At 40.8% G+C, this 18,778-nt stretch overlaps 1 protein-coding gene across 4 annotated transcripts in view; it reads left to right on the plus strand.

The window, feature by feature from the left end:
- The window catches only part of Graf (GTPase regulator associated with FAK), a 48,799-nt gene extending 30,056 nt beyond the window's left edge, over positions 1 to 18,743 (plus strand). For 3 of the 4 annotated variants that reach the window (XM_022850814.2, XM_086972522.1, XM_022850818.2), the window contains 11 exons: positions 4,878 to 4,988; positions 5,477 to 5,647; positions 6,791 to 6,857; positions 8,425 to 8,546; positions 8,970 to 9,351; positions 9,657 to 9,921; positions 10,141 to 10,300; positions 11,811 to 12,173; positions 12,287 to 12,555; positions 12,726 to 12,931; positions 14,539 to 18,743. In XM_022850814.2, the coding sequence (XP_022706549.1) occupies positions 4,878 to 4,988; positions 5,477 to 5,647; positions 6,791 to 6,857; positions 8,425 to 8,546; positions 8,970 to 9,351; positions 9,657 to 9,921; positions 10,141 to 10,300; positions 11,811 to 12,173; positions 12,287 to 12,555; positions 12,726 to 12,931; positions 14,539 to 14,633 (2,211 nt within the window). In that variant the 3' untranslated portion in view covers positions 14,634 to 18,743. The remainder of the gene's footprint in view (positions 1 to 4,877; positions 4,989 to 5,476; positions 5,648 to 6,790; positions 6,858 to 8,424; positions 8,547 to 8,969; positions 9,352 to 9,656; positions 9,922 to 10,140; positions 10,301 to 11,810; positions 12,174 to 12,286; positions 12,556 to 12,725; positions 12,932 to 14,538) is intronic. The other variant, XM_022850815.2, reaches the window with a different exon arrangement.
- Positions 18,744 to 18,778: the final 35 nt, after the last annotated feature.

The following is an 18,778-nucleotide window of genomic DNA, read 5'->3' on the forward strand; positions in this document are numbered from 1 at the left end:
GTTTACTGCACGTAATCGAGCTCGGTTGGATCTTTCGGGCTCAGCTAATTGATCTATTTATTAAGGATTGATTGAGTCGTAAATAATCATAAATGAGACGTAATAGAATTTACGAAACGCACAAATGTTCCTAGAGTCAACACAGAAAATGACCTATGTAGCTGGAGGGGCAAATTCTGTTTTAGGGTTCTATGTAAGACACTATCTAGGGTACTGGTATATTGGTGTGCTACTATGATTTCATTTCCGTATTCGAGGGCGGACAATCGTATGTCAATCCAAGTGCCTTGGGCCAAAAGCTTGTCGAGGGAACCTTTACATCTTATCCTAATCTTTCATTCTGCGTTAGCCCTAGCTTTAGATATAATCGTTTGAGTTACACACTTCTTTTAATCAACGGTATATCAAAAGGTCAAAGTTAATTGAGTGAGGCCGGCCATTACATAGGAACTCGACGAAAAATTGATATAGTATGAAACTGAAACGTAGCGTTGTTACTAATAACAGTACATCGGTAGTTAGCTAGGTACGCTGTAGAAAAAAAAAGATGGTGTCACAGGCGTGACGGTCCACAGAGTAACTAAATCACGCTTATTACGATGGGTCAGCGTTGGTAACATTGTGCCAAATCATGAACCTCTTTGATAATAAACATGGCGAAGTGCGTAATGTAAATTTTCATTACTTCTCAACAAACCACGGAAGTTGTTGACACTTCTTTTATCTATGATCGCTTCTAGTCAAACCATTATGTCCAATAACTTTGGTCATATATTGCTGCCTATAAGTCGCATGAAGGTTTTGAACCAGCGTTGGATCGCAGTTGAAGTGCAAGAGAATCGCAAAACGCAGAAACGAACTCGCAGCGATGCGTCCTTGACTCCCGTGTAGAATATCAACTAATCTAACAGTAGCGTTCATGACAGAAGCATGAACAGCTCTGGGGAGTTTCACAGGAAGAGCTATCGACACGCTCCTGAATGTCAGATTCATGGTTCTAAGTCGATATAGCCACGAAGTGCGCAGTTAGTCAGAGCTAGCTTGATCAGACAACAAACATTTACGTAATAAAAGGCGTAGAAGTGGAAAGAGTACGAATGAACAATAACGAGAATACTATTGAGAGCTGCTGGGAAGGATCCATTTGAGTAGACTACTGCACAGATGACATGGCCGGTCTAACAACTTTGTATAGGCGTTCGTTGGCCTATAACTGATTCGAATGAAGGTAACTCCAACTGAGTCTCGTAGTTATTGTCCGTAGAAACATAATTATCATACCTAATTGCTTTTTGAGGGTATCAAAGCCATTCATTGAACAAATATCTTTATGATACACAACAGACGTATGTATGCTGAAAAAACAAAATCCTCTGTTCAATTAATCGTTCATTGTTTTCATTGGACCCGGCCACACCACCGAGAACGCCAAAAAGTCTATTTTACATTCAACTTTATAGTGAAATAATGTGTTACTTTATTTGGCGCCATTTTGCCACTAACAGGTGATATGAAGTTAAAACCACCTGGCGAACTAGAAACTTTGTGAAACTCTAACACGTGAAGTACGATCTTAAGCTGGCCGAGTTAGATAGCTTGATTTGTTTACAACTAAACAAGCGATCGCCTAACGTTTAAGTAATGATAAACGATATGAGCCTAAATTTGCCTGATTCTCTTTACACCAGCATCTTTCTAGGACCGAACGCCGCAAAGACCAAAAAAAGTTCTACCTTTTTATAGTTCGCTAACAGTTTGTTGGGAAATCGGTAGTAATTACGTCACGCCGATATTGTTATAAAAACTGGAGCCCCGAAGCTGGGTCAATGGCAATGTATCTACACGAGATTCTTAGTTAGATATAATATATATATATATATATATATATATTGTATTATATTAGCTAGTAGAGATAGCAAGGAGAAAATACAATTCGGCTGCGTCAAGGGCCAGCCTGCCGATCTCGAACAGCTGTTTTTGACATAACACTCAAATATTTTTGTTCTTATTTGTTATATGAAAATTTTACTACCACTCTGCGATGAATGTTCGAATGTCCCGACTACTATAGTGATTGCAATGTAAAATATGGACTCAAATGTTACAACAAACATATGTAAGTTTTTAATGCTCACTTGCCTTTGTTTCCATTAAGAACCGCAAAAACACGTCGTTTATTCGCAGCGATAGGCTAACCTTTGCCTTGACGGAGGCAGAACCTGAATCGACATACTAGACTGTGGCACATGAACTCGAAATCTGAGCACTCTTAGGCACTACACGTGTCCTCTTGTCTAAATCTCTTCCGGGTCTTGGTTTATATAACCCGGTAGGGAAGCCGTGCGATCTATTGAAATAATTAAAAAGTTGACTCCAATGGAGCCTCGCGTACTCTACGCGTAACAAGAATTTTCCATACCACCTATTTCAGTCCTATGAGATAAATGAGCGGTACATTAGTTTATAGTTCGCCTGAAGGCTGCGCGAAGCGCCTAAAGCTTTCTCAGCTATTAGAATATATTTCGTTTTATAAGATTGGATAGGCTGCCGAGGCTGCGTACCCCTCTAGAATACGCGGCTTGATGGTGGCACTCGCAGACGCATATTGAATACATGTCTACGGACGCTTATTGAATATGTGTCCACTCGGGACAATTTAATGGATATGCCAGAGTGCTTATGTAGCCATGAAGACCAGCCAGTACTTGTCGCGGGTAAACTGGTCGGCCTTTGTAGGTTATTTCTGCATGAAGAATGTAAGTGCACAACGATCAGCTCCTATGATAATTTAAAAACCCCACTTCAGAGCAGTTCTATAACACGCACATATCGTAGAAACTGCGTACTGACCGATAACATGTGCTTTTTTAATAAAATGCCACACGATAGGTCGGTGCTTTTTGCTGCTTGAGGGAACGGTTTAGCGCGCGAGGTTTCGACCCACAGCTAGCAGCAGGCTTTTTTGAGTCAAATTCCTTTGATATGTTTCTAAGTGGTGATCTATGGTTGTCGTCTACAGGTAGCAAAATGAGCTCATCACAAATACTGGACGTCAACATCAACTTACGTATATTTACGTACCTTTATTTTCGTTGTAAACGGACTCTAAGCGTATATTTCGTTAAATTTTGAAGTTTGTTTCTATATTTGTTTGTGTGTGGTTGCCGATCAACACTGTGGAAGTCTCCCTAATTTCCTGCGATATGAGAGGTATATTCGTGTTCCATTTTGGTTAAACCTTTGCACATTATTATCTCTGTTATTATTTCTGTCATTAGTTACTGAATGGTTTATTTGAGTCTATTACATCTACATAGGTCTTGGCCTGCGGTGGCGCTTTTGATCGGAGTATGGCTGAGGCCGTCGTTCTTCTTTCTCGAGTTACTCCAACAGCGTTAATGCTTCCGAGCCTCACAAGGGAGCGCCACCAGCAAAAGTGGGAGGTTCTTGGGTAAGGTGCGACCCTAAGTAGACAGCTTATGTGGCATTCTCTCCTATAGTCTCTGATAAGCAGACGAATGAAAAAATGCAAAGTTGCTAGAATGGTTTTATGCACATAACCTGCTAAATATATAGTTGAATATATAGTTGCTTGTTGCAGGAAACAAATATTTGAAGAAGTTACAATGACAAGCCTAATTTTATGTCTGTTTGACACGCCCTCAGCACAACTTTAAGCCTATGTCTATATTGAGAGACGACTGACCGGCTTCTAACCGGCTTCTCAGATGGGTTTTCGATTTACGTTCAGTTACAATAGCGTTTTACAGTACCGTCGTTGTTGTGAAGCGCATGTGAAGTTTCCTAGTTAGCTAACTAATAGTTTGTAACTATTGTACACGAGAGCCGTGTTTCTTGCGAAAAGTACTGTTTTTTCCTCGTTATATATAATGTGAACGGCAGAGGTTTCGTCAGTGGCGGAACGTATAAAGCGAACGGAGATGGGGCATCTGCTTATGGGCAAAGAGCCTTAGGTTTGGTGGGGATCGGAGAATGGAACAGACAAAGGGGCAATAAGCTGAAGAGGGCAAATAAAAACAAACATGGCGGCTGCCTGAAGCGATCTATTGGTTTGCGCTGCGCTGCGCTGCGCTCGTCAAGGTCCACAACTTCAATTCCCTTAATCACCATCCAGCTTCTCTTCGTTGATTATCAACTAGTAAATAGATCAACTCGTTTGTGAATGCCATTACAAAATACGAGCTCCTCCTAAGATAGGTGTCAAGCTCTACTGAAACGAGATATTGACCATCGTGAATTGTTTTCCCATTGTAGATAACAATGACGTCAAATGATCGATGTTATCGTTGCCGCAAAAGCGGCACAGGGTCTAACGGCTAGCAAGCAGGATCCATGTTGACGACGGCAAGGGCTGTAGCGGTAAAACGTGTATATCATTCAATACGCAAAGCGCAATACTAAACAAATACAACCGAACGGTAACGATTGTGATGTTAAACAATGACGAATACGGGATTTTTCGTGCGATAATACCATTGTCAACACGATCCTAATTCTTAATGTGTCCTCTATACAGAAGATTTAGGCATGTGAAGTCGGAGTTCTCTCCTACGAGATACATAGTAATCGAAAATCGCATTACCAGTTTACTAATGTAAGTATAAGGCTGTCTGTTTGGGTGTGTATCGATAGGATACATACACTCATGGATGAAGTTTAATACCATTAACGTCAACGTGGGGCGCGCGTTTTTAGCAGAAAGAGCCAGAATGGACTATCTGCAGTGGAATGATTTCAGTGGTAGTAAAATCATTCGATAGTATACGCACTTACTCGTTGTGTATCCTGTATAGTGAGCATTACTGTGTACCTTGCCTGATTCGTGCGTGACTCTTGATCTTCTGCCGCCTTTTCAGACGGATCAGGAAGTGGGCTCAGCCCAGCTCAGCTTATTCAAGATTTCCTTGGAATACGTGCTTCATTTGCAACGGGTTCAAGAAGGAAAAAAGACAGAGTTTGTGGAAACAGTAAGTCATTATTATTTTAACGATCGATAAGGTGATCGTAGAGTGAGTGTGCAGATATTACGTTACGATTGAGCTTGGAAGGTCCTCGTTAAGGATAGGGTTTATGCAATGAAACTCGTTATAAGTTAGCAATTTGGCTTTGGCTCTAAAGTATATATTTTTCGCTATGTCTATACTAATTGCGACTAGTTAGGTGCTCTAAAATGTTCAATTAATAAAAAGATTTCCCTTCTAAAATGCGATTTAAACGTGTTTCCTGTACCTTTCCGAGGGTTCCATTCCACCATATCTTCTATACAAACCAAATAAAGATCTTTGCAACTTTATATGACGTGTAGAATAGATGCAACTGTGTATAAAGAGCGAAGAGCGTCTGCTTGCTGAAGATCTGCGTCTACAGTACTAGCTGCTGCAAGACCAAGACTTATTTTCCTGTGTTGTTCGATTTAAACATAATATATTTTGCTTGTTCTTGTTTTTTGCTGCAGATCCTTCGATTCATGTATGGCTGGTTAACATTTTATCATCAGGGTCACGAGGTTTCCAATGAGTTCACCTCATTCAACCTTGATCTTCAGCGAAAGCTGCAAAAAACTAGAGAAAGCTTAGAGATAACTAACTCGCAAGCTGAAAATCTCATGAAGAAAATGTTGTCGGAGGTAACGTTCTCAACAGGATGCTGCCGTTTCATATTTATTTTAGTTAAATACGCCACATGTTAGCTTTTCATATTAATCTAATATTCGCCGATTATCTATAAAACATGGCTATGGAGTAGTCTGGTCGAAGCAGTAAACTGGTACAATGCCAGCAATATCGAAACACAATAATCATGTTGGCATATGTCTTTACGTATATTATATAGGCATAATATATATACGTACGTATATATATTATACCCCAATTAGAACTGCGTATCCTTGGCCGTTGCCGTAAAAATATTTAATTCCACCTAAAATAACCTCACGAAAACCCTAATGTCGCTTTGAATGCAGACACGCCTACTCAGGCACGTTGCATTGCACACAGTACCTAGTTAATGCAAAATTCAGTGAAGACAAATGATTTGATCTGTTTTTTTGACTAGCATGATTTGTGTTGCTGATAAATTTACGTATGTACGACTTCAGTGATCTTTAATAATTGGTAATGAAGAAATCGCTTTTTTAAGTTGTGAATCAAATGCGTTTTATTTAGCTATCGTTAGATCACAATCTAAGTAATCGCCGGTTCTAGATTTATCGCTTCCCATGTTGCTACTACCGTTGGAGAGCCATTTCTTCACCTATAAAGCGTCGTAACGATCCTTATAAAGCTTTCTAACAGAATATAACACGTGACTATTAACAGAGGAAACAGTTAAAAAAAAAGCCCGAGGGGTAAAAAAGGACATGAGTTATTGAACAGCTTCATGTAGTAAGGTTTTTAGTAGTGTGACTTCAAGTGGATATGTCGTTAAGAACCCGAGTAATTAATTGTGTTATATTTAGGCACGAGAAGATATACCAAAGCGACTCCTTGTGCAGGCTGAGTAATCAGTAGTAAAAGGAATTAAGAATAATTTTGATTCAATTCCAATAATGGAACAGTAGCTAGCAAGCCAGTTTGTTTGCGCAGTTCCGGAAAAAGAGAAAACAAAAATAACGTATCATTTAATAGTTCTGATTGCCCACTTCTTGACGCCGTTCTGTTAAGATCAATCGTTCTGTTATCATCTCTGCGTTCTATTGTGATTGACTTTCGTCCCATTTTTCTTTTCGTCTGCAAATAATCTTCGTTGCCTTCCCGGTCCGCACCCGTAGAGGCAAGATCCCGGATCCCTAAATCGCATGTACACGCGTGAAGGTTACCTGTATCTTTTAGAGAAGAGTAAGTATCGCTTGTTTGGTTAAGTTCCGCTAGGGGTTGGTGCTTCCATCTGCCAGAACGAGCATGCTGCTGTTGTTTTTTGGGAATCTTGTTCACTAAGTACTATTAGCACTATCGTAATGATATGTGTTTTATAGTAAATTATCGTGGTAATTGCATGATATGCCAATTTGCAACAGATATGATGTCGATGGCTGTCAATTTGTAATAACATCGCTGCATCTGCGGCTGTTCCCTACTACTACGATGACACCAATAAAAATACATCGTGCCGTTGCAATGGTAGTTTGATTCAATTTTTCAAAGTGTCGGTGATGCTTCTGTCACGACTCGGGCTTATACGTATTGCAAATGGATATCGAATGCAAAGACACGTACTTGCGTAAAGGACATTCTTTAAAATTTTTGCATAGCGTTTAAAACACTAGGCTAATAACTGACAAGGAGCTTGCTTTACGAACTGTGCCGTAAGGTTAGCTCTAATGTTCTAGTTGATATCAGGAAGTGTTCTTCCGCTCTTCTTCCACCGAGCTTCCATGAATAATAGCTAGCTGTGCAGGAAAGATTTGTGATGGGTGTGCCTAGTGGGCGTTTCGGTAGCGTCAACAGGTCCATATGTTGTGTTAGAGTTGGTATTGTTGGAGAGTACTCAATTAGAATAGTTCTTGATTGTGTGCTTATATGAATGCTGAGTTTTCTTTGAGAAAACTTAGATATGAAACACGTTTCATACCTGAAAACGTTAATTTTTCCTACTGCCATATTTTCTCCTGCATATAATTTAGCCTTGTGCTTCCCTGATTTCAACAACAAACAGAGAGTTCGCAATGGCGATAACATACATTACGGTCCCTATTTAACGAAGATAGTACTCCTACACCCTCACTTCAGTACGGGTATATGCATGTGTACTCTCGAATAGGCATGTCGGCATCTTTTTATTTCAACTCACCTCATTTATTCATTCAATATGTTTCTGGTTTGAAATAACCCATAACCGATGAGCAAATTGAAAACTGGGCCGTTAGTACGGTACTCGGAATATGGTTGATGCACGGTATAGTTGACTAGGCTTACAGTCAGGTTATTATCCTTTTCGGGTACATCGCTTTTTAAAGTATATATTGTATGTTTTAAAATATATAGAATAGAAGGTATTTGCCGAGTCTAGTGATGTGTTTATAATACAACGTATGGGTTTAATCCTACCTAAAAGTAAGCCGATTATGCCATCTTATCAGCTTTTTACGACTCATTTTTACACCTTCCATAATGTATAGCGGAAGCGAAACAGGATATTTAATGACATCTGCTGTTTGAAACTATATCCTTCTGCTAGTAACCCAGAGAGTCAGCAAGTCCTTCACAAAAAAATGACGCTGAGATCTGCTCAGAGGAAATTTTGCCATTGCCGGTGTTAGAAAACAAAGAGCATGTATTGGAAATTATTTAATCAGACTATCCCCATTAGATTTCGCAGCTGCTCACGTGCAAATGGACGCCAGCCTCTGGCTGTATTCGATTGTATCGTACGTGCATGACTAACTGACTGCACGTCTCAGCGCAGAAAAACCACTCCTTTTTTCAGAGCACCTCGGGACCGTTTGGACCAAGCACTTCTGCCAGTATCGTAAAGAGGATAGAAAGTTCACCATGATACCCTATTCTCAGCATGGAAACCAGAAAATCGTGAGTAATGTATTATAGAAAAGACCAGGGTAATGGGGGAATGTCTCTGAGAAGCCTGTCTACGCTTTTCTTAATTATTGGTATAAGGTTGTGTATTAAATTTTTGAAATATCGCTTTGCCGACTATATCGACTGCCAGTCTGAGATTGATAACGCAATTATTGTTAGCATGCGTACGCATATGATGTGTTCATTTACTAACTTCAGTAATTATTTCTCTCTTTTTACATGTTTCTCTCCGCAATTTATTTGTTGAAAAACGCTACGTACGGCGAATATTTTCGAATCATGTTTTCCACGAATTTCGTGCCTTTTCTTCGATCTGCCGTTCTTACGTTAATATTGCCTCATCGGCGGTGTTTCATTGGCCCTTCATCGTCGACTGTATCTGTGTTTGCTCAACGGGCGACCTTCGCCGTATAGACTAATTGCGAGACGCTGCACCTGGCAGAGTGCGTGCGGCGAATGTCTGAAACCATCGATCGCCGGTACTGCTTCGACGTGACGCCACGTGACCGCGGGTCCGGCAACAACACCGTCTACACGTTCCAAGCGCTGAATGCCGAAGACCACCGTCTTTGGCTAGCTGCTATGGACGGCAAAGAGCCACGGGCCCCGACGATAGCAGGAGGCGCCGGTCAGGGCGGGAATACAGCGCAGACCAACGTTTTTCTGACAGAAGACGGCATTAGATTCGTTCGATTGTGTATCGAAGCCATTGAAAAGAGGGGCATCGATGATCAGGGAATCTATAGGACTGCTGGAGTCACATCTAAAGTGACAAAACTCACCAATCTCGCTGTGGGTTAGTACACGCTTAAATACGTCATATATAATGTGCAATTTGCGCGAGGCGCAATAGCGTGTTATGCGCACTATTATGCGGATTGAATGAAAAAGGAAACAAATAGAAGATAATTATGATTTTGAAAAACGCACTACTTATATAATCGTTATTATATATATACATTTTAAGTGTAGATTGACGTTCGCCGTACTGACTTTTTGGTTAGACGACGTTACCAAGCGCAGCTAGATGGTTTTTCGCCCCGATATGCATTTTTAGGAACTAAAAAGTAATATCCAAACGTTTATTTTTGGCCAATTTAGAACAATTTGCAGACAAGAAAAAGGGAAATCAGCTGAATTTGATGGACGCTAATGAATGGGAAGTAAAGACAATCGCGTCATCGCTAAAGACTTATCTTCGATTACTCAAAGAGCCCCTTCTCACGTTCTCCTTATATCAGGAGTTCATTAAAGCAGCGAAGTTTGAGAATGCCCAGGAAAGGGTCAACGAAGTAGAAAAGCTTGTCCAGAAACTTCCGGCTATCAATTATCGGATGCTCAAAATGCTCATCGAGCATCTTGTTAAGTAAGTTCATGGCAGTCTCGCGTGAATACGTTACTCAAAAAGGTAACGCATCTAACATTATAACACATAATATCGCCGTCTTGTCTCACGAGTCTCTAGCATATCCCATCTTTTTTTAGCGTTTTTTTCTTTCGCTGTCTCGTACTGTGTATCTCGAATTAACGGTATTATGTTGATTGTGAGTAATTAATACTTGTTTCAACTCTTCCGTTATTTCAGAGTTTCAGATAATAAAGCAACTAACTTAATGTCGATCAGCAATCTAGGCGTGTGTTTTGGACCGACGTTATTACGGGCTGAGGAAGAGACCGTAGCTGCCATAATGGACATCAAATTTTGCAACATTATCATCGAGATTCTTATTGAACACTCCTCTGTGGTAGGTTATATGGTCACGCCCGACCCACATGGTCACATTATTCTAAAAGCATATCGAAGTGGCTTTTGCGTAATAATTCTACTGTGAATCCTCTTCGTCCATTTCCGGAACCGTTTTTTTATAATAAATTCGAGTTTTCTGCGTAGTCCGGTGGCTTTCCAAGAACGGTATGTTCTAAACATCATTACTGACGGCTCTCGTCATGATTGGAAAATAGCATTCTTATTAGAGTTCGTTGCAAACAAACGTTTTTCTACTTTCTACGAAGAATATTTTTGTTTTATTTTCTAATAAGATAGTTCGTGACTGCTAGATAATCAAACAGCATCAGATAATGTAGAAAAACGAGACTTGAAATCAATCCCTTAACAGTTTCTGCTTCAGGGGACTTGCCTTAGAGTTGGGCTCAGAAAGTATGTATGGGGAAAGTTGTCTGATTTTAAATTTAGATTAATCAGGTTATAACAGATTGTACTAGTATGGAAAATGGGGTCAGACAATTTATCGATAATTCATTAAATAGCTCTCACAGATAACGAAATTAAAGATGGCGCCATCATTCGAGTCAAATATGACCAACAAATGAATAATTTTAATTCCGTAGGTAAATTTTGACTAAAAGAGCTGAGTTGATTTGGCTAGATACCGTCTGCGCCCATCCTTGACATATGGCGAACCAATGTCTAGAGGTTAGACCAAAATGTAAACATTTTGAAAGAATTTACGTCCTATTTTTTTGCACATATTTGTAATCGTTAATAGACACTCAGCATGATGCATCTGTATAAAAAAAAAAATGCTTGACTTGTAAACTTTGGAGCTCGCGAATTTAAAACAAAAATCAAAAATCGATTGGGAGATGATGTCCACCGTCTTGGAAAATGCGTCGGGTATGGTAGGAGACCAGTTTGCCCCCAAAAGAAAGATAGGAGTTTTACTAGCGCATTGTTGCTTAGGTTCATAACTATGTACGACTTTATAGCTCGGGGTCGTGGAAACCAGAATCTCATTGTGGAACGCACGCGAACTACTACGTAAATGCAAACAACACCGTCGAACATCCGCCATGAAAACATGAGTTAGTTACTTGATTAATGTTTATGAGAGCTAAGTTAGAAGAACGGAAGTCATATATTCAGACAACTGGTTTACTTGCAAGAACTGACTCTCAGTGATAGCTTGATTGAAAGCAAAGACGGAATATTGGTCCTTTACATCAGCGCGCTACCAACGATAGCGAATATATTCAGCGACTGGGCATTTGTGTTAAAAGGTTATGTCGAGAAAAGGTCTTCACGGATTTCGTTTACGGTAATTTATCGGGTTACCAATACTTTTGTCGATTTTCTTCATCTTAACTGGCAAGCCATTGCCGCTAGTTCCACATAACACACACATATTGCATTTGTCTGTTTACCATCCGTCATTAGTCATTCCCTGTTGTATATTTATTTGCCATATTGTATATTATATCCGTAGCATGTTCGCTTTGACATTGTGTTTTAAATAGATATTCGCTCGCGAAGTCCCTTCTACCGCAGCTGCTGGAGGGCATGTAGGAGGTGGAGCTTCGACCGGTGCGATGAATTCTTACGAGGGCGTTCGACAAGACCCTTCGAGACCTGCTCCCATCGGAAGTGTGATGGCTTCCGGCGTACATCCTTCACCCCAGCAGCAAATGCAGCTTGGTGTGGGCTCACCGTTACGGTGCCCACTTCGGTCAGACCAACTTCAGCAGCAAATGCAACAGATGAGTGCGAGTCCTATGCAATATCATGCGGCTGGGTATAGTCCAGCAGGTGCAAACAGCCCGAACCCAACGACGGCAGGTTCAGCGCAGCATTTACCACAGAAAACGCCACATCACGTTCAGGTATCATGAACGATAAATGACAATTGGCATTCAGAGCGAATCACAAACCAGTGATTAATTCGCACTTTTTAATATGGAAGTTATCATAGGCTTAATTTATTTATCAACTGTAGGAGAGCGGTATGTATGGATACGCCAGAGATGTTTACACTGCAGTTCCTGTTGCTAATGGAGTGCCACAGACTGGTTCTGTACCGCAAGCGCCTTTGCGGCACCAATACGTCGGTCATACCCACAGTTACCCCGTCGCTAGCCAGTGGAATAACCGGACCGACTCACCGTCAGGCAGCAGCAACCCTCAGGGCTACGCCTCGCCTCAGAGTACGGGAGGTGTCGGAAGTAATGTGCCAAATTACAATACCTCTTCCTCGCAGCCCGTTCTGTAAGTTCTGCTGGGATTCAAAAAAGCCTCGTCATTCGCATCGGTCTTCGCAATTTTTTTAAATGGTGTTTTCTATAAAAAAAACTTGACGCTCTTAAAAGGGTAGGATCACCTTGAATATGTAACAGTGTTCATTCAATTCAACGACTATTCGACTTTTCTACTTTCAGCTCTAGTCATGGCTCGTTAAGTTCCGCATCAGGGGGTGGTTCGAGCTCAGGAGTATCAGGATCTCTAAAAGGCCCTGTTCCACTAGGACCCCCGGTTATTCAGGGCGTCCAGACGGGCTTAGGCTGTCGCGTACGTACACTATACGCGTGCGTCGGTGAGAATGAGCAGGAGCTCTCCTTCGAGCCAAACCAGATCATTACCGATGGTGAGATATACTATCTATAACAACGGGTCGACGGCCTTCGCTAGACGATGAGGACTAAAAAACAAATTTTACTAGACGCATATCGAGATCACTTACAGAAGCCCAAATATGTCAATATCGCTTGCAATTAAGTACGCGAAGCTGGTGCTAAATTCTATAATTTAGCTTAGACTTAGCCGAGACCCACGTTGCTGTCGCAGGCATACATTTTTTTCGTGGATAATATATAATAATTACTAACGCAATGCCGACTACTGAAACCAAGCTCTCGCTCTATAGCTCGCTAATGTAGGTATTTCTTCGACAACATGATGTGCATGACCAAGTTATGGAATAAGACGGCTGTCATTATCTGCTGATACATTCTTAACTAATACCCTTCCCTATATAATTCCAGTTGCCTGTTATTTTGCCAGTCGCTTCAGCCACTTTTCTGCCTTCATTTTTAATACCTCGCTATCATTTTGACTTCATATGAACGTTTCTGCTATTTCATTCTTCATACTTCTGCTGTTTTCGAGCTCTCAATACCGACAATCTACGATTCTTCTTGCTGTACCTTGACCGTGTTCAAGCTCTGCATGGCTGCATCGTAAAGCAAATTTCGATAACTTTTTTTAAAATTTTTTCTATATTTACTGTCTTTTTCTCACTAGAAAAAATAACCACTATCAAATGCCTTCTTTTTGGATGGCGAACGAAGCTTCACGCTATTATACATAATAATCGCGGTCGATTAGCATACGTTCCGTCTGACGACTTTGCATTCAACGCAACATGGCTGACTGCCTGTTGCAACTCTATGGAGCACATGAACACACTGGTCCCTGTGCCTCAGGACACACATGTAGCCATCGATGCCATACAACTTTGTTTCTTCCGATTGTTCATACTGTTGCTATTTCTTTTTTTACCTGCCACTTCCTATCATTTTACTGTATCGTCTTAGACTGCTTTGTTATACATGTTTTTAGCTTTTTCTAAATCCCGTTGGCTCTTTAGGAAACTGGGGTGAAGACTGTTTGTCTACGCCATAGTTGTTAGTTCTCTGTTAAAGAACAAGCGGGAGTAGTCTTAGATCTCTCCTACTGCTTGTATAATCCCAAGGACTATTTACCTCGGTGGTTCATTTTCTACATGTCTATTTCAACGTCTCTTCGTCTTGGCACCTTTTTCCAATGTCCTTAACGCCATTTCGCAGGTTGCAGTTGTCTACGAGAAAAGACGTTCGTTCTCTGTTTAAATGTACCGTCGTTGTCTAGCTGTATACTTCCTCTTTGGCTGCACTAGATATTGTCGGCTATTCCATCAAATGCTCAGTATTCGTGCCCTGATCGCTGCGCACCTATCTATCGCATGTTAATCCTTCTTGAAGCGACACGTACCCTACTTGCACTATCTCTCACAATCATGTTCTGGCTATGTGTATGGTTGGTCTTGCGGATAGGAGCACGCATGCCCAAGCCAATTGAAGATGTCAAACAACGGGCCGCTATAGTTTTCGAAGCTGGTTCTCTATTTATCGTATATGATGTGATCATAGTGATGATGGAGGTGGAAAATGTTGTCGAAAACCGAATGTCGTATGGTATCGTGTCGATTTTCAGTGAGGCCATCACACGAGTCGGGGTGGTTGGAGGGAGTGCTACAGGGCAAAAGAGGCCTCATACCTGAGAACTACATTCAGTACCTTCGGGACTGATCGGCATTGATGGATTCATGTCATCCATACGCACACACCCTGCAAAAGCTCGACCCTTTTGGAAACGTCTGTTGGAAGATTGCGGAGTTAAGGGAAACGAGAGCTTTGGCGTGATACAACAGTGTTATTATCGTTCACCAGACATGAAACGAAAGAGATCGGACAATATCGAGCACTTGCAAATAGATCCATGGATACTCTTTAGGCTTCGATCAAGGGAAAAAGTTACCCGAACGGATGAACTTGGCAAGCGTTGAAGGCAGTATAGCCTATCGAGTCAAATTGGCCGACCCACAAGAACTTTACGTCCAGATATTTATCAAAATTTGGGAAAAAATGACATGCAGAAGGGGGTGAAGACGCAAAAAATAATGCTACAAATGGCAAAACGGCGGCATCGAAACAGTCAAAGTATTCGCTAGAGGTGCTTTTCTACAAATCGCAACTCAACAAGAAACAGATAGTCAGAGATAGAGCTGGCATTTGAAAACCTCGAAGAATAAATCGACAAACAGAAAAAGTACACCCTGTATATATTCTGTGTATGCGTATCGGTTTGAAGGAAGACGAAAAGCTATTAGATAAAAAAAAAAAACCAAATAATGGGAAATACATCTCACACACTGTGGGTGGGCTCAGTTTGACTGTGGATCGTGGGCGTCCACAATGATCAGACGATTAGATATCAGTCAGTCATATAACCTAATCCTGATCAAAACCAGTCTAGTTACTATCCTGGTGGACGACGAGAATTACAGTCACCACTATCAGAAGTATCGAAAACTTGGCTAACTGACTCGCACTAACCGTCCACTGTCCCTTCTCTAACCGATAGCCTCCCTAATTGCCAGTACCTTATCTTTGTAACTACATGGATACAGTATTATACACTTGGCCTATAGAACACAGAAAGTGCCTATACCAGGAAACGCGCTTACGCGAGATGCCTTTTATCCATTAATAAAATGCTTCAGTCATAGATAACCTTAAAGCCAGAGCCTTTGACTCACCTGACTACATATGAGACTCGATGGACTTAGCAAATGATAGCCATCTTAGTTAAGTCGAAACAATGGGAACCAGGTAGATCGGATCGAAGACCTGGTCTTCTCTGGGCAAGTATCACTGCATCGATGCATTAATTTCACGCCCGAAGTTAAATGATATCGACTTACCGGTACGTTCACCAGCAGACTCGTCCTGTGCGTCATCATGGACCGCTGACGCGGAACCTGAATCGATAACGGAGCTTTCCGTGGACGTGCCGGATAACAAGGACGACTTAATGACCTTAGCCGCAAATAGCCCTTCGGTGACGAGCAAAGGATCGGTGATGACTACCGGACACTCACGCAAAACAAGTAGTGGAAGTCTTCCCAGGATCCCTCAAAGCTTCGTATGTCCGCAGTCCCGAGACAACAAGCGGAACCGCAGACTCCGCCGCAACCTGAATGCGTTTAGTACCATTGCCTTCTATTATCGAGTCATGAAAGTGTCAAAATCGAGAAGAAGTTCTGCTTAAATATCTTAAATATTTTTCACGTTCCCCCTTCGTTTTGTTATGCTGATCGGTGGCAAAAACTATCGTAACCTAAGCTTTACTCTGGTCTGACTTCCCATAGAGTATCAGAATCGGGGTCTACAAGCCATTCTAAAGATGCCATAACCCAGTTTAAGCCGCATTACTATTAGTAACGTTATGTTAAGCGTCTGTGCAGCAACATTCAAATGATCAACGAGTCAGTTCCACCGCATCCAGCAACTTGTACATCCAGGGCACCACGCAGGTCCTTAACGGACAATGCTCTACGTAGGGTAAGTTGGTGCTTACTGAAGCCAATCGCATGTAGTCTATATCAAACCCAATATGGCGAAATCTGTTTTTTGAAAAATCCTGCATTCCTCTTAGAAGGGTGACCCCGGTGACTCTAGATGAGAATAATTACTGGTGCAAGGATACGTGGACGGTTTAGTGCTGCGGTATAGACAATACAAGATACATTACCTGGAGGGTTGATCGTCTTGCGTGGGTATTTCGAAGGTACTGAGTCCTCATGTCAGTCAGGAGGATATGATCATCGAGTCATAAGCAGTTGTTTGTATTGTACGTTATTATGATTATACTACTATGCCCTATATTAAATATATATAAATCTTTTCATTGAATTTTACTCCGGTGACATGCGAACGACGTAGTTCGGATTGGGCCTAATATCTTAATACTTTTTCTGCCAGAGAAAAAAAAGCTGAAGATGTTGGTACGCGGATACTAGTGCTAACATGATTGACATTTCCTAAAGAATTTTACGTTTTTTCAGAACCATTTTTTGGACCATAACCATTAAGCCGATTCCTAGCAGAACACGAGGCACCATTTGTTTGAAGTTACAATAGGCTCAATAGATAATGCTGTTTATTATATTGACCGTCGCTGGCAATCGTACCGTTATGACCCTGTTAGTGTTACGTTAACGACAAAGCTATTATATAATTATAATAATATTAATAAATGGGAGATTTCTATGTAGATATGTCAGTTACATATACAACGATTGACAACTAACAGTAGAAATTATAAATTATTATTACATGCGTATATAAACGGCGGCAGAATATGATAGAAGGCCGTCATGATAAGGCGGTGCGATGTATCCCATCTAGTATACATACATACATACATACATACATATGTGCTGACCACCGTGCATAAGCGGAGCTAAGCGAGTATGCTGTAAATAATTATATGATGACAATATTATTACTGACGGCGGCCCCCACAACCATTTCGATGTAAAGTAATGTTTATCATTGGATTGTAAATACGACGCTATACAAGCTGTAAGTAGGCCCGTGTAGTGAAGTATAGTTAATACGAAAAAAGATGCGGTACTTAACAACAAAATCTGATGAGTGGGATACGTCAAGTCAATAGAACCAACAATATCAGCAAAAGCCAATTTTAGAATATCAAGTTGCTCTATATTAACTTAAAATATAGGGTAGCTAAGCTGTATTGCAATTAAACTTAACATGATGGTAAGTGTTGCGACCTGTATCGGAGTGTAGAAAGTTAATTAATTGGAGGCTTGTTTGAACTGTATACAAATCATGAACTTGATTGCGAGCTGCGATAATTTTTACAAGTATGATAAGTGTACGCCCGCTTAAATTTAACGTTCCCTTTGAACAAATAGGCTAGTCTACTCACGTGTGGATCAAGCGCAGCGATAAAAGAGCAATATCTGTGTCAATTTAGAAAAAAAAAAAAGAAAGAGACAGCTAGATAAAAAAGGTAAATGTCCTTTACACAATTTCTAAATTCATACCTGCGTACGTTCGGGGAGACACTGGGGGATACGTTTGTCTACGCGATCAATCGATGTGGCGTTTTTCACTATGAATGAAATGTATGCATGGAAGAACTAATTGCTATGTGGCAATTAGTTCTTCCATGAACCGTCCCAATAAATTTGCCGATAAAAGGTGCTCATAGAGCTGAGCGTTGCCGAAATGAGCAGGAGTGAACAAGATGGCAGTCCCTCAACGAACGTCAAATTAAGCAAGGTATACTGACCTATCTCGCATTGCTGCAAATTTTTACCTACACCAATAAATCGATAGTTTAAGTTATCCGAACTATGTACGTATCAGCAGTGAAGAAATATAAATAATAAGAACAGTGCGGAAATATTATATATGGAGATCAAACATTTGACACTAGAGAACACTTTGCTATACAGAAATAGTCTCTTTTCCATGTTCACAACGAAGCGACATTAATCTTAAAATTAAATAGCCCAAAAACGTGCTCGAAAAGACAAGGAAAGTTCCGACTATCAAAGCGAAACTACAACACAAAACTTCGAACACCGCAACGTCGAAGCGGCTCATCGTTCTGCGACACGTAAAGGCGAACGATAGCAAAGGAAAATCAAGGCTGCCTTGTTGACCACCACCATAACGGTACTACAACCGTGAGAGCTATGCGAAACAGGAAGATAACATAGAGATAGATAAGGCAAATACTATACAATTCTAAATATAACAATACTATATGAATATATATAAATGATATGAAAATGACAAACGGTGTGAACTACGGAAAGACAAGATCAATGAATACGAAGCTGATATAGATATACTAT

This window comes from Varroa jacobsoni, unplaced genomic scaffold, assembly GCF_002532875.2.
Source record: "Varroa jacobsoni isolate VJ856 unplaced genomic scaffold, vjacob_1.0 scaffold_1490, whole genome shotgun sequence".
Lineage (NCBI taxonomy): Eukaryota > Metazoa > Arthropoda > Arachnida > Mesostigmata > Varroidae > Varroa > Varroa jacobsoni.